Genomic DNA, 13,610 nt, shown 5'->3' with positions numbered 1-13,610 from the left:
GACCATGCTGCTCAGAGGGATAATGAAAGTGACTGCACCAGTTTTTGTAGGTAACATATCTGAGAAAACTTTTGATATGTTAATCAGGCAGTTGCTTGTGAAATGGGACTTGGTTTTAAACTGGAAGAAAGTTCAAGGAGCTTCAGGAAAGTTGCAAACATTCAACTTTTGTAAATATAAAGAGCAAGAATCTACTCTGCATGTATTAAGGTTATTGCATGAACTTCAAGTGAGAGACAAAAAGCTGATTGTTACGTAAATGCAAAGACCAAAGCCCAGCTGGATGAATGGAAGGTCAAAAAGAAAGAAGTCAATGGGGATTTGAAAACTGAGGATTTGTCAGATAATGTTGTGGATGAGACCAAGAGGAAAGATCAGATCATAAAGGGAGCAATAGAAGGATTAATAAGAGAGTACTCCAGTGAACTAAATGCACCTTTCTAAGATCAAGATGCACAAACTAGAAAAAAGAGAAAATGAGAAGAAAGGGGTCCAGAACTCTCAAACCATTTCCTGCAGTCCCAGAATCAACTCCCACAACCACCATGGAGGAGGACTCAGACCCTGAGATTGTTTCACAGCTACAGTTCTCTCCTGCCAACCAGAGTGATTCCCCCTAGTCAGGAAAGATGTTACACAAACAAGAAAATCTGCAGATGCTGGAATTTCAAGCAACATACACAAAATGCTGAGGAACTCAGCAGCGATATTCCATCTGGGTAGCCTCCAATCTGATGGCTTGAACATTTATTTCTCAAAGTTCTGGTAATTGCACCCCCCCCCACCATCATTCCCCATTCTCATTTCCCTCTCTCACCTTATCTCCTTACCTGCCCATCACCTCCCCCTTCCCTTTCTTCCATGACCTTGTGTCCTTTCCAGTCAGATTCCCCCTTCCCCAGCCCTTTATCTCTTTCACCAATCAACTTTCCAGCTCTTTACTCCTCCTCTCCCCCTCTCCCGGTTTCACCTATCACCTACACACTTGTACTTCTTCCTTACTCTGACTTCCCATCTTTTTTTCTCCAGTCCTGATGAACTGTGTCATCCCGAAACATCAACTGTTAAATAATAATTATATTAATAATAAGCACTTTAGTGATCCTGAGTGAGAAATTCTTTTGTTACAGCAGCAACATTTAAAAGTATACTTAGCAGTGTGCAGACTTACCTAATAATAAAGTATAGAATAATAATATACACAAAATGTACCAATGTGCAATGAAATGTACGAGTAATAAAGCAGAGACTATTGTACTGTGATATGTCTTCTCCTTTTGCATAGAGATGAACTGTTGTATATGCTTATTGCATTTGGTGGGAAAGATTTCCTTTAACAATCCTAGTGGAGCTGAATGAAGCTGTTTGAAAAGGTGCTCTGCTACTAATTTAGTAAGTCATGGAGAGGATGTGCCAGATTGTCCATAATGGATAACAGTTTGATTAGTGACCTTCTTTCCACCACTAACTCAAAAGCGTTTGGGTTGTATCCAAGGATGGATCCAGCCTTTTTGATTAGTTTATTTAGACTTTTTGCATCACCAGCACCGATGCTGCTTCCCTAACATAAACCAGCAAAGAAGACAGCACTTGCTACAACAGACTGGTAAAAGATCTCCAACTCTTGCTGTACACATTAAAGGATCTCAGCTGCCTTAGAATATAGAGTCTGCTCTTCCCCTTCTTGTTGTTGGTTTTCCAGTCAAGTCTGTTGTCGAGGTGAACACCCAAGTATTTGTACTCCTCTACCACTGCAACCTCTTCTCCCAGAATGTATACAGGACTCGTCATCGTCCTCTTCCTCCTAAAATCAATCACCATCTCCCTGGTTTTGGCCACATTCAGGAGCAGGTGATTCCTCCTGCACCACTGCACAAACTTGTCACCAGTCCTCTGTATTCCATCTCCTGCCCATCTCTGATACATCTAACCACTGCAGAGTCATCAGAGAGCTTCTGCAAGTGGCAAGACTCAGAGTTGTACTGAAAGTCTGAAATGTACAGTGTGAACAGAGACAGGACTGACCCTTGTAGCGCCCCAGTGCCAGTCAGAGAACTACCCAGCCATGTAAACTGGGGCCTATCTGTCAGGTAGTGAGTAATCCAGGAGAAAGTGGATTTGTCTATATCCATCCTTTGCAGCTTCTTGCTCAGAAGTAGTGGCTGGATTGTATTGAAGGCACTAGAGAAACCAAAAAGTGTGATTCTCCCAATGCTACCAGCATCATCCAGGTGGGAGTGAGCTTGCTGCAACAGGTAAATGATGGCTAAGAACTTTCCCCTAATGTTTCTTTAAATTTTTTTACCTTTTGCCCTTAATCCATGACCTCTGGTTGTAGTCCCACCCATCCTTCATGCATTATTGTAGATCCTTTCCAGCTTTCAAATCAGTGGTATGGAAAATTGCATGGTTACTACGAAGGATTTTACCATTGCTCCTATAACTGCACAGTACAGCCTCGTGAGTGGAACTTAAACATAAAAAAAATCTTCTGAACAGTTGAAGGCTGGTTTTCAGGGTAGATGAGCATTTCAGCTGTCAGTGTAGAATCCTGATAATAAAAAGTTCTGTAATGTTTACGTACTAAGATAACTTCAAAGCACACTGCAGATAAATCCTGCCTTATAACAATTCATCTAATGGAAATTCACCCTTAGGGAATTCAAAAATTGCTATCAAAAACCCTGGGATAAGGAATTTAAAAAATAATTCCTACAAAATTTATGCAGAAGAAAGAAGTGAATACAGTACACACTTTTCAACTCGTACTTTTCCTAATGCATGTGCAGATGACACAGCTTCACATTACAGAAAATCATAATATAGAACATTTTCTACCTTTCCCCTGCCCCACTATCTAATCCAGGGTCACCTGCTCTGCATTTGAATGAGCAGTATAAAAATATAGGTCAGGAATTGATAATTTCTTTTCACTACCTATTGTAATATGTAAATGAAGTGTAATATGTTGCTTACAGTAACCAGCCATGCTAGAAGATCAAAATGCTTCTGTTTTGCAACTTACAACTTCGTTCAGTGAATTTGGGTGAGCTCATGTTGACTTAACTATTATAGTCTGTTTCTGAAAACCAGAAGATCCCTTGGAAATTCCTGTATCAATTAGTGCCAGAGCTAACGTGGCCTTGCTGCTTTGTCCTTATCTGTATAATTCTGTATGCTTCTTCATGACTCACTTTTTCAGGCTTTAAATATCTGATTTCTAAATTTTTTTCAAAAGAAGCCATCATTTAAAATAAGAATGTAACTAAGACAGACAATTACAGATTTCCACTTTCACATCTCCATTCATATCTTTCCACTGCTTGTTAAAACACCTGGAGGGAATGATGTATTTATTGTGAAATATAGACCATAAGACATAGGAGCAAAATCAGGTCATTTGGCCCATCAGGTTTGCTCCATCAAGGCTGATTTATTGTCCTTCTCGACCCTATTTTCCTGCTTTCTCACCATAACCTTTGGCGCCCTGATTAATCAAGAAACATCAACCTCTGTTCTAAATGTACCCAATGACTTGGCTTCACAGCTGTCCGTGGCAATGAATTCCACAGATTCACCACCCTCTGATTCTATCTCACCCACTATAGGAAACATTCTCTCTGTCTGGGCCTTTCAATATTCAATAGGTTTCAATGAAATCCTGCTTCATTCTTCTAAATTCCAGCGAGTACAGCCCCAAAACCATCAAATACTCCTCATGCATTAACGCTTTCTTCCGTGGAATCAATCTCGTGAACTACTTCTGAGCAATCTCCTATGACAGCACATAAGGGTGATAAGGGGCCCAAAATTGATTACTGTACTCTTTAAGTACGGTTTGACCAATGTCTTATAAAGCTTTAGCATAACACCTTTGCTCTTATATTCTGTTCCTCTTGAAATGAATGCTAGCATTGCATTTGTCTTCCTTATCAATGACTCAACCTGCAAGTTAACCTGTAAGGAATCCTGCACTAGGACTCTCGAGTCCCTTTGCACCTCTGATCTTTTAATTTTATCCCCATTTAGAAAATAGTCTACACCTTTGTTTCTTCCACCAATGTGTAATACTTTACAGTATGTTCAATCTGCCACTACTTTGCCATTCTCCCAGTCTAAGTCATTCTGCAGACTCCCTGCTTCCTCAACATCACCTGCTTCTCCACCTATCTTTGTATTGATTACAAAGCTATCAATTCCATCATCTGAGTCATTGACATATAACATGAAATGAAGGGGTCCCAATACCAATCCCTGCAGAACACCACCAGTCAGCAGCAGCCAACCAGAAAAGGCCCCTTTCATTCCCACTCTTTGCCTCCTGCCAGTCAGCTAATCTTTTATCCATGGTAGAATATAGTAATATAGATTTTGGTTGCAACATTGTTGGAGTGGTGCTCACCATTTTGGGGTGAATATTGGGACAAGTAAAGTTATTGGCACATTTGTTGAGAGTCACTAGCATGTTTCACTGTTGGTAATCATCATCATTTCCTTTGCAGACCATATATCTTCTTACTTCCAGATGCTTTGTGATTCTCAAAGGCAAAGAAAAGTGAATATAACTTATTAAGAGACACAAAGTTTCTTTCTCGCATGTAATGATAAATTTTAAAAGTAATGTGCATCAGAAGATATTTCCTGTGCAATAATTAATGAATCTTGGATAAACAATTGAAAATGATCTGCAAAGCAGTAATATAGTTTTTTTTCTTCAGTGACAGGACAGGTGTTGCGGTGTGATGTAATGGTGGATATAATAAACCAAATTGAAATTGTATCAACAACTCGGGAATTGTACGTGGATGACTCACTGTTAAAATTAACAGTTAGAGCCTTGGATGAAGAAGGTATGATTGCTTTGTAATACTCTTTAGAGACTTTTATATTTTATCCACTTAATTATCTGTTTTAATTTCCAACGCCTGATCTGATGATTATAAAATGTAATTTCCTTTTCAAGGAACATTTCTTCTGGATTCATCTGTTGCCTAAGTACAATTCTTTATCTTTCCCAAGTAGTTATTTATCATCTATGAGACACTATACAATTAACATCGCAACCAATCTCAATCTCATTTTATCTCAGCTGGAAATGTGTCTGTAAATATTGTAAGTCACGGAATAACTTAACAACAGGTCTATTGGATTTTTTTCTTCATTTCTATAATGTGGGAAAATTGAGGCTAATTGGAGTGCTACAGCCACCCTGGCTAAGAGCAGCTAATTTAGGTGAGGATCACAATTAAACCAAGTACTTTCCTAATCCAGAGCTCAGCTTATCTGACCATTGGAGAAAGGCACAATCTTTCATCTACAAAATCCATTTACATGGTTTTAACATAATAGAGCAATTTCCATCAATGCTCAACAGATCAGAAATAGATGAGCTTGGGTGTCTGGGAAGTTAAGGAGGTACAAAGAAATGGCAGAGGTAGAAAGGAGCAAGATCATGAAAGGATTTGAAAGCAAGGATGAGAAATCTAAAATGGAGGCTTTGCTTAAACAGGCATTAGTGTGGCTGGGAAGCAAAGGAGCGCTGGCTGAACAGTTAAATAGTCTATGCACTGATACAAGCACTTTACAACAATATTTATCTTCTGTACAAGCATTCTCTTGGCCCACCTCATATAGGGCTATTAATATAATCTTCTATTCCATCCTCCCTCTGTGTTCATCCAGCTTTTCTTTATTTGGTTGGATTTTCCAATAACTAGTAAATTATCTTGAGCAATGTGGTCCTGGGATCAATATTCTGAGAGAGACCAGATCCCAGTTTAACTTCATTTCAGGAACTTGCATACCATTAGTGACCAGTTTCACCCTAAATGGGATTGACAACCAGTGAGTTCTCACCCCATATGATAGTTGCCCCCCCACCGCTCACACATCTGTTAAAATTGGCAAATAACAGAATGTTGTGAACGCTTCATAATCATTCTTGTTTTAATTTTAAAATCAAATGATTGTTATTAATAGAAATGTGATTTGGTAGGTGATAAAAAGTAATGCTCATGTCTACTTTTCACCTTATGGAAAACTGAAGTAATTAAAGTTTGTATTGGTAGTTTATATTTAAGACTTTAAACTGCGATTTTATGGATGAAGAGGTGTGCAGTGTAAGTCACATGAGCCACAGATCAAATTTGACTATATTTATTAGGTATTGTGTGCTCAATTCATAAGGAGCAAGAGTTATTAAATTCTAATGAGCTTTATGTCACAAATGAAAAGTTCTAGAGACAGCAGAGAATGAGCAGAATTTGAGTTGGTAGAGGAGGAAGGAAGTCCAAAGAGAAAAGGACAGTGAAACAGGAGGCTCTGAAGATTTTTAATGATGGCTCAAAAGGTGTCAGAATGGAAAACTGGAAGAAACATATTCCAGGAAGAGCAAGTTCACTGAAGGGAAATAGTAGAGCTGGGGGCAGCAAGACTAAGAAAATTTATTTCAAAGGTCTGGAAATATTTAGACTACAAGGAAATGCATTCACACTGGATGCAACTATGTATTTGTTCGGTTGCTCCATGAAGAGTGACTTTAATGCAACAGTTCTGAAAGGTGCAGGGAAGGAATGCTGAGCTCCATAGGGCAAAGTGCACTGTCAGGAGGTCAGCACTGAATTTTAAGCATGCATCTAAATTGGACTGAGCGGAAAAGCTGGAAAAACCAGTATAATGCAAGCATATTTGCCCTACTCCTTTGAGTACCTTACCTAATTAAAATAGCGCTAAAGCTAGTATTTGCAAGAACAAATGTGGTTATAATGTTTCATTCACTGTTTTAAATGGTTATTGATTTACCTTCTACACCGAAATTTGTCGTAATCGTACCTTTCATTTTCTGAAGATGGAAAATGGATGTAATGGCATAACACTTAAGGTACCAGACTAGCATTCCAGAGGCCTGTACAAATAATATAGAGAATCAAGTTCAAGTCCCAGCATGGAACTGTGAAATTTAAATTGATATTATAATCTATAATTTGAGGGGATGCCATTCTTACTTGGCCTACTTGCAACTCCTGACCTACTTAGAGCTGATTCTTAACTGCTCTCTCAACTGTACCAGAACAGTGAAATTTGAGCAGAGGAGGAATAAAATTGGATTGATCGCTCAACATAGACTAAGGAACAAATTGCAAACATGGCAAAGTTCTTTCATAAACTTATGGGGGCTGGTGTTTAAATTGAGAGAGCTATTCCACATAGTAGTTAAGCATATATGTATATAGTATAACCTCCTGATTACCACCTGCCATTCTTTCTTAGGTGGTTAATCAGTTTTCTCCACGTTGAACAAAAATTGAAAGAACCTTTGAAAGCACCAAGTGCTAAAATGTTTCCTGGATAGGGGACTTTGGTATACATTACAAAAGGTGCCTATGATGCACCATCATAGATCTAATCTTGTTGCCAAACTGGTGTGTAGCAGGTATTGAGTCACAAATCTACTTGTACACCAGTTTGTGTGTTGCAGCTGCATCCTTCCATGGTGCCATTTGTAAAGGTAACCATGACACAGTCCATGCAGAAGCCAGAAAATATCTTCACACAGAAGATACCCTCCATTTTGCTCTGTGGCACTGCAATTGTGCTAATTGTGATAGTCTCAGAACTCCCAGTCATAAAGTCCTAAATGGGGATGTTTGCTGACAGTTGCATAATGTTCATAGCTCTTCATCAAATGAAGCATCCTGTGCTTGAATGTATATAACACTGAAGCAACATTCGGGCACAGAATGACAAGTAACAAAACCATTATTGTCAAAAAAGTCTTTCACCAATTGGAGGGATTCTAACCCATCAGTCCTTCATCATTGCAGACACTAAATCTTGGAGCCCTCTGCACAGCAGTGCTCTGGGAGCACCTTCTCCAGGACAGCAAAGTTCAAAAATAGTTGCCACCACCTTAAGGACAGTGAGGGTGGTTAATAAACACCAGTTTGCCAATAACACCCAGATCCTTAAAATGAATGTAGTAAAAAAAAAAGTGGATTTGTTTTATCTTTTATTTTCAAGGAAATACTTTTAGCAACTTGGAAGGATTTGTTTTCGATTGGACCATTGTGAAGAATGAAAGTGTAGATAATAATTCTGAGTCAACCCATAAAATTAGGTAAGCAACAGCAGGGTTATTTCTTTGAAATTTGATTTAAAAAAACACTAATCAATTATTTCACATTATTTGACAGTAAATGGAAATAAATAAGGTTGTAGCTGTAAGTATATTTTCAGATACAGTTAGTTGATGTGAAGTAAATATGGGGTTTTTGTACTTAAAGGTCTTACACTGTATATATAATTTTGATTTAATTTGATCAGGTTGCTTTTATTTCATCATTAAGGCTGATCATTTTCCTTTGACTTTTTACTTTGCTGGGAGATAATTTCTCTCAGTACCGTAGTTTTCTGTGGTGTTGCACATTTGACTCAAATTGCAAAAACTCTTAAGTGTCAAGTTCTTGGGCCTCTTAGTTATGCTGGTCAAGTAATATTTGGGAAATATTTGATGATGGCAAGGGTTTAATAACAGTTCCTCATTTTACTACTGTATATTCCTTGGAAATAATTTATTCGACTGAAATTAGAAACACAGCATTTAAGCAACAGTAGGCATACTTTACTATTTATTCCATATTAATGTGTGAATGTGAAGTGCTTTGAATTGATGGAATGATGGTTTTAGTAGACTGAACAATTTTAAAAGAGTTTTTCCAGGTTGAGTATATTGCCCAGGTAATTATTTGGCACATATCAAACTCATCTGCCTATTTTTCAAAATGGTCAACCTCACAATTTTTTGCTAGATAATTACTGTAATTTTTGTATCTTTTCACTATTTTTGTCAGAATATTGAAGTTTTCAGAATCTACCTATTTACCACCTCAACACATAGCAACAATGGAAAAAGAAGGAAAGCAAGGAGACATCATTCTTGTGTCTGGGTTAATGACTGGTACTGCTAACTTGAAAGCACGATTGCAGGAAACCATATATAAGGTACTGGTTATTTTTCTTATTTATGCAAGAAACCAATTACTTAATAAAAAGTTGCTTAGCTCTTTTTAATATTGTTGGTCAAAAGAAGTATGCATATCTTTGCAATGAACATGATCGCATCTTAATTGAAGTGCACTGCAATGTATTTATTTTATTTTGGAGATACAGCAAAGTAACATAAAAATATACAGTACTCTGCAAAAGTCTTAGGCACTTGTAAAAAATGCTGTAAAGCAAAGATGCTTTCAAAAATAATGACCTGAAAAGTTTCTAAATATCAAAAACTTTACTATAAAGAGTAGTAAACAGTAAAAAAAAATTAAATCAAATCAATATTTGGTGTGACCACCCTTTGCCTTTAAAACTGCACCAATTCTCTTAGGTGCACTGTCGTGTAGTTTGATAAGAAAATTGGCTGGTAGGTTGTTCCATGCAACTTGGAGAACTTGCTACAGTTCTTCTGCAGACTTTGGCTGTCTCGCTTGCTTCCATTTCTCCAGGTAATCCCAGATGATGTTGAGATCATCCGTGGAGGCCATACCATCAGAAACTATATAAAAAATCTAGCATACAATGAAACCTTTGCTTTCTATTATCACAGCTAATTTTCTGTAGGTCTGTTGGAATGCACATATGTCGTTGTAAAAAAATATTTTAGTAAAACTAAATACAAATTAAGACAGTTCAGTATCCATAGGAGCAGCATCTTTAGAACATGGCAAAATTATAAATATTAGCTTTCTTTTTCAGGTTGCACCAGAATTTCATGGGACTGGGGTTAGTATAAAATCTCTAGTTTTAGGTCTCTTCACATGCTGAATTCTTTATATGGCTGGCTTGTATTTGGTAGCCATTGAGAACTCAACCTTTGTGTCTTGTGTTTCTTTTTAAGAGTTAAATCATTAAAGATAATTTAAATGAAAAACAACCGTACTATTCAGCAGCATAAAAGATTGCTGTAGATATAAGAGGAAGCACTGATTGGGAGATACATAGCTTTAGTATATGTGGCTACACCCAATTTTTCACCACGATCATTGGCTCAAAAACCTGATAGCTTCTGACTGTAGCTAGCTTTGTGCATAATTTGAATAAATTCTGCCAACAGTTCTGTTTTGATAGTTGATTAAATCCACTTCTGGAACCAGCTGTCAAAATTGCCAAACAATTTGAATATTTATACTAATCATGCTATTCCTTCCATTAAATTATTAAAATGTTTTAGTAATTAAAAATATAATCACTAAAAATGTGTAGGGCAATCATTTCAAATCATGTATGTGTATTAACTGACGCTTCATTGCGGCCTTTTCTCTTAATTGAAATACATGAAGTTATGTCTGGCACAGCTTCATTGGACAGGGAAGCACCTTGAAGTTGGTATTGTGACACTGAATTCCATGAGAACTGCAATGTCAGACACAATAAAAAAAACACTGGCAAGGCATCTCTTAGAAATTTTGGGCCATTTGTGTTCATGCATGCATCGAGTTAGAATTGGTTTATTATTGTCACATATACTGAGATTCGGTGAAAAGCTTGCTTTGCAGGCTGTTCATTCAGATCAAATCATTTTACACAGTGCATTGATGCAGAACAAGGTTGAACAGTAACAGAATGCAGAATAATATGTAACAGTTACAGAGAAAGTATAGTGAGTGTAAATAATAAGGTGCAATATCATAACAAAGTAGATTGTGAGATCAAGAGTCCATCTTATCATACTAGGGAACCATTCAATAACATTGGGGTAGTCATTCAATAGCCTTTTAACTGTGTGTTTCCGTGGGGGTATTGGGCTTTCTCATTGTTGTAGAGGGAGAAATGAACAATTCCCGATAGAACTGCCAGTATTTCTGGAGAAAATCACTGTGGCTAACTATTCTTCAGTAACATAACAAAGGGAAAGTTAATAGTCTTCCAAGATCATGTGTAATGCCACCCCTCAGCCTACCTGCCTGTCCTTTCCATTCAGTGTGTATTGTTGGATGTTAAGCTCCTAACTATGATCTTTTAGCCTCGACTTAGTGATGCCCACAGCGTTGTATCCACCAATCTCTAACTGTGCTACAAGATCAGCTACCTTATTCTGTATACTGTGTGCATTCGAATATAACACCTTCAGTCCTGTATTCATCCTTCTCGATTTTGTCCCCATATCACACTTCTCCTCATCCCACTGACTGTAATTTTGTCCTCTCATCTGCCTGTCCTTCCTCAGTCACACTACACAATGCTTTGACTTGTATACCAACTGTCCTGTCCTCAGCCCTATCACTCCAGTTCCAATCCCTGTCAATTTAGTTAGAGCTCTCCCAAAAGCTCTAGCAAAACTGCCCGCAAGGATATTGGCCCCCCACCTCGGGCTCAGGTGTAACCCATCCTTTTTGTACAATTCACACCTTCCGCAGAAGAGATCCCAGTAAACCATAAGTCTGAATCCCTGTCCCCTCTACCACTTCTTTACCCACTCATTTGCCTCTACTATCATCCTATTCCTGCCCTGACTAGCACATTGCACTGGGAGTAATCCAGAGATTACTATCTTGGGGATAATGCTCTTCAGCCTCTTCCCTAACTTCCTATACTCACTGCTCACTCTCCCTTTCTACCTATGTCATTGGTGCTGGTGTGCACCACAGCCTCCGGCTGCTCATCCTCCCTCCCGAGAATTTTCTGGAGTTGCTCTGAAACATCCTGGGCCCAAGCACCTAGGATGCAACACACCATCTTGATGGCACTTCGCACCACAGAACAAACAGGACGGTCTGCACCTGGGCTGGACTGGAACCAATATCCTAGGGGGAGCGTTTGCTACTGTTATTCAGGAGGATTTAAACTAATGTGGCAGGGGATGGGAAGTAGTACAGAGAGACAGAGGGGTGTAAAATGAGGGTAGAAGCAAAAAGTAGTAAGGTGAAAAGTAAAAGTGGCAGGCCGGCAAATCCAGGGCAAAAATCAAAAAGGGCCACTTTTCAACATAATTGTGTAAAGGCTAAGAGCGTTGTAAAAGCAAGCCTGAAGCCTTTGTGTGTCAATGCAAGGAGCATTCGTAACAAGGTAGATGAACTGAATGTGCAGATAGTTATTAATGAATATGATATAGTTGGGATCACAGAGACGTGGCCCCAGGGTGACCAAGGATGGGAGCTCAACATTCAGGGATATTCAATATTCAGGAGGGATAGACATGAAAGAAAAGGAGGTGGGATGACATTGCTGGTTAGAGAGGAGATTAACACAATGGAAAGGAAGGACATTAGCCGGGAGAATGTGGAATCGATATGGGTAGAGCTGCATAACACAAAGAGGCAGAAAACGCTGGTGGGAGTTGTGTATAGGCCACCAGTAGTAGTGAGGTTGGGGATGGCATTAAACGGGAAATTAGAACTGCGTGCAATAAAGGAACAGCAGTTATAATGGGTGACTTCAATCTACATATAGATTGGGTGAACCAAATTGGTAAGGGTGCTGAGGAAGAGGATTTCTTGGAATGTATGCGGGATGGTTTTTTGAACCAACATGTCAAGGAATCAACTAGAGAGCAGGCCATTCTAGACTGGATATTGAGCAATGAGGAAGGGTTAGTTAGCAATCTTGTCGTGTGAGGCCCCTTGGGTAAGAGTGACTATAATATGGTGGAATTCTTCATTAAGATGGAGAGTGATATAGTTAATTCAGTAACAAAGGTTCTGAACTTAAAGAAGGGTATCTTTGAAGGTATGAGATGTGAATTAGCTAAGATAGACTGGCAAATGATACTTAAAGGGTTGACGGTGGATATGCAATGGCAAGCATTTAAAGATCGCATGGATGAACTACAATAATTGTTCATCCCAGTTTGACAAAAGAATAAACCAGAGAAGGTAGTGCACCCATGGCTGACAAGGGAAATTAGGGATAGTATCAATTCCAGAGAAGAAACATACAAATTAGCCAGAAAAAGCGACACACCTGAGGACTGGGAGAAATTCAGAGTCCAGCAGAGGACAAAGGGCTTAATTAGGAAAGGGAAAAAAGATTATGAGAGAAAGCTGGCAGGGAACATAAAAACTGACTGTAAAAGCTTTTGTAGATATGTGAAAAGAAAAAGATTGGTTAAGACAAATGTAGGTCACTTACAGTCAGAAACAGGTGAATCGATCATGGGGAGCAAGGACTTGGCAGACCAATTGAATAACTACTTTGGTTCTGCCTTCACTAAGGAGGACATAAATAATCTTCCAGAAATAGTAGGGGACCGAGGGTCTAGTGAGATGGAGGAACTGAGGGAAATACATGTTAGTAGAGAAGTGGTGTTAGGTAAATTGAAGGGATTAAAGGCAGATAAATCCCCAGGGCCAGATGGTCTGCATCCCAGAGTGCTTAAGGAAGTAGCCCAAGAAATAGTGGATGCACTAGTGATAATTTTTCAAAACTCTTTAGATTCTGGATTAGTTCCTGAGAATTGGAGGGTGGCTAATGTAACCCCGCTTTTTAAAAAAGGAGGGAGAGAGAAACTGGGGAATTATAGACTGGTAAACCTGACATCGGTGGTGGGGAAAATGCTAGAATCAGTTATCAAAGACATGATAACAACACATTTGGAAAGCGGTGAAATCATCGGACAA

The 13,610-nt window shown here is 38.6% G+C and overlaps 1 protein-coding gene across 1 annotated transcript in view; it reads left to right on the top strand.

The window, feature by feature from the left end:
• The window catches only part of LOC140187848 (nuclear pore membrane glycoprotein 210-like), a 148,068-nt gene that overhangs the window by 18,623 nt on the left and 115,835 nt on the right, over positions 1 to 13,610 (top strand). Inside the window, exons 3-5 of the mRNA XM_072243645.1 lie at positions 4,719 to 4,850; positions 8,020 to 8,116; positions 8,850 to 9,000. Of these exons, the coding sequence (XP_072099746.1) occupies positions 4,719 to 4,850; positions 8,020 to 8,116; positions 8,850 to 9,000 (380 nt within the window). The remainder of the gene's footprint in view (positions 1 to 4,718; positions 4,851 to 8,019; positions 8,117 to 8,849; positions 9,001 to 13,610) is intronic.

This window comes from Mobula birostris, chromosome 25, assembly GCF_030028105.1.
Source record: "Mobula birostris isolate sMobBir1 chromosome 25, sMobBir1.hap1, whole genome shotgun sequence".
NCBI lineage: Eukaryota > Metazoa > Chordata > Chondrichthyes > Myliobatiformes > Myliobatidae > Mobula > Mobula birostris.
Note: the sequence above shows the minus strand (reverse complement) of the source record. Positions and strands in the feature narration are given on the sequence as shown.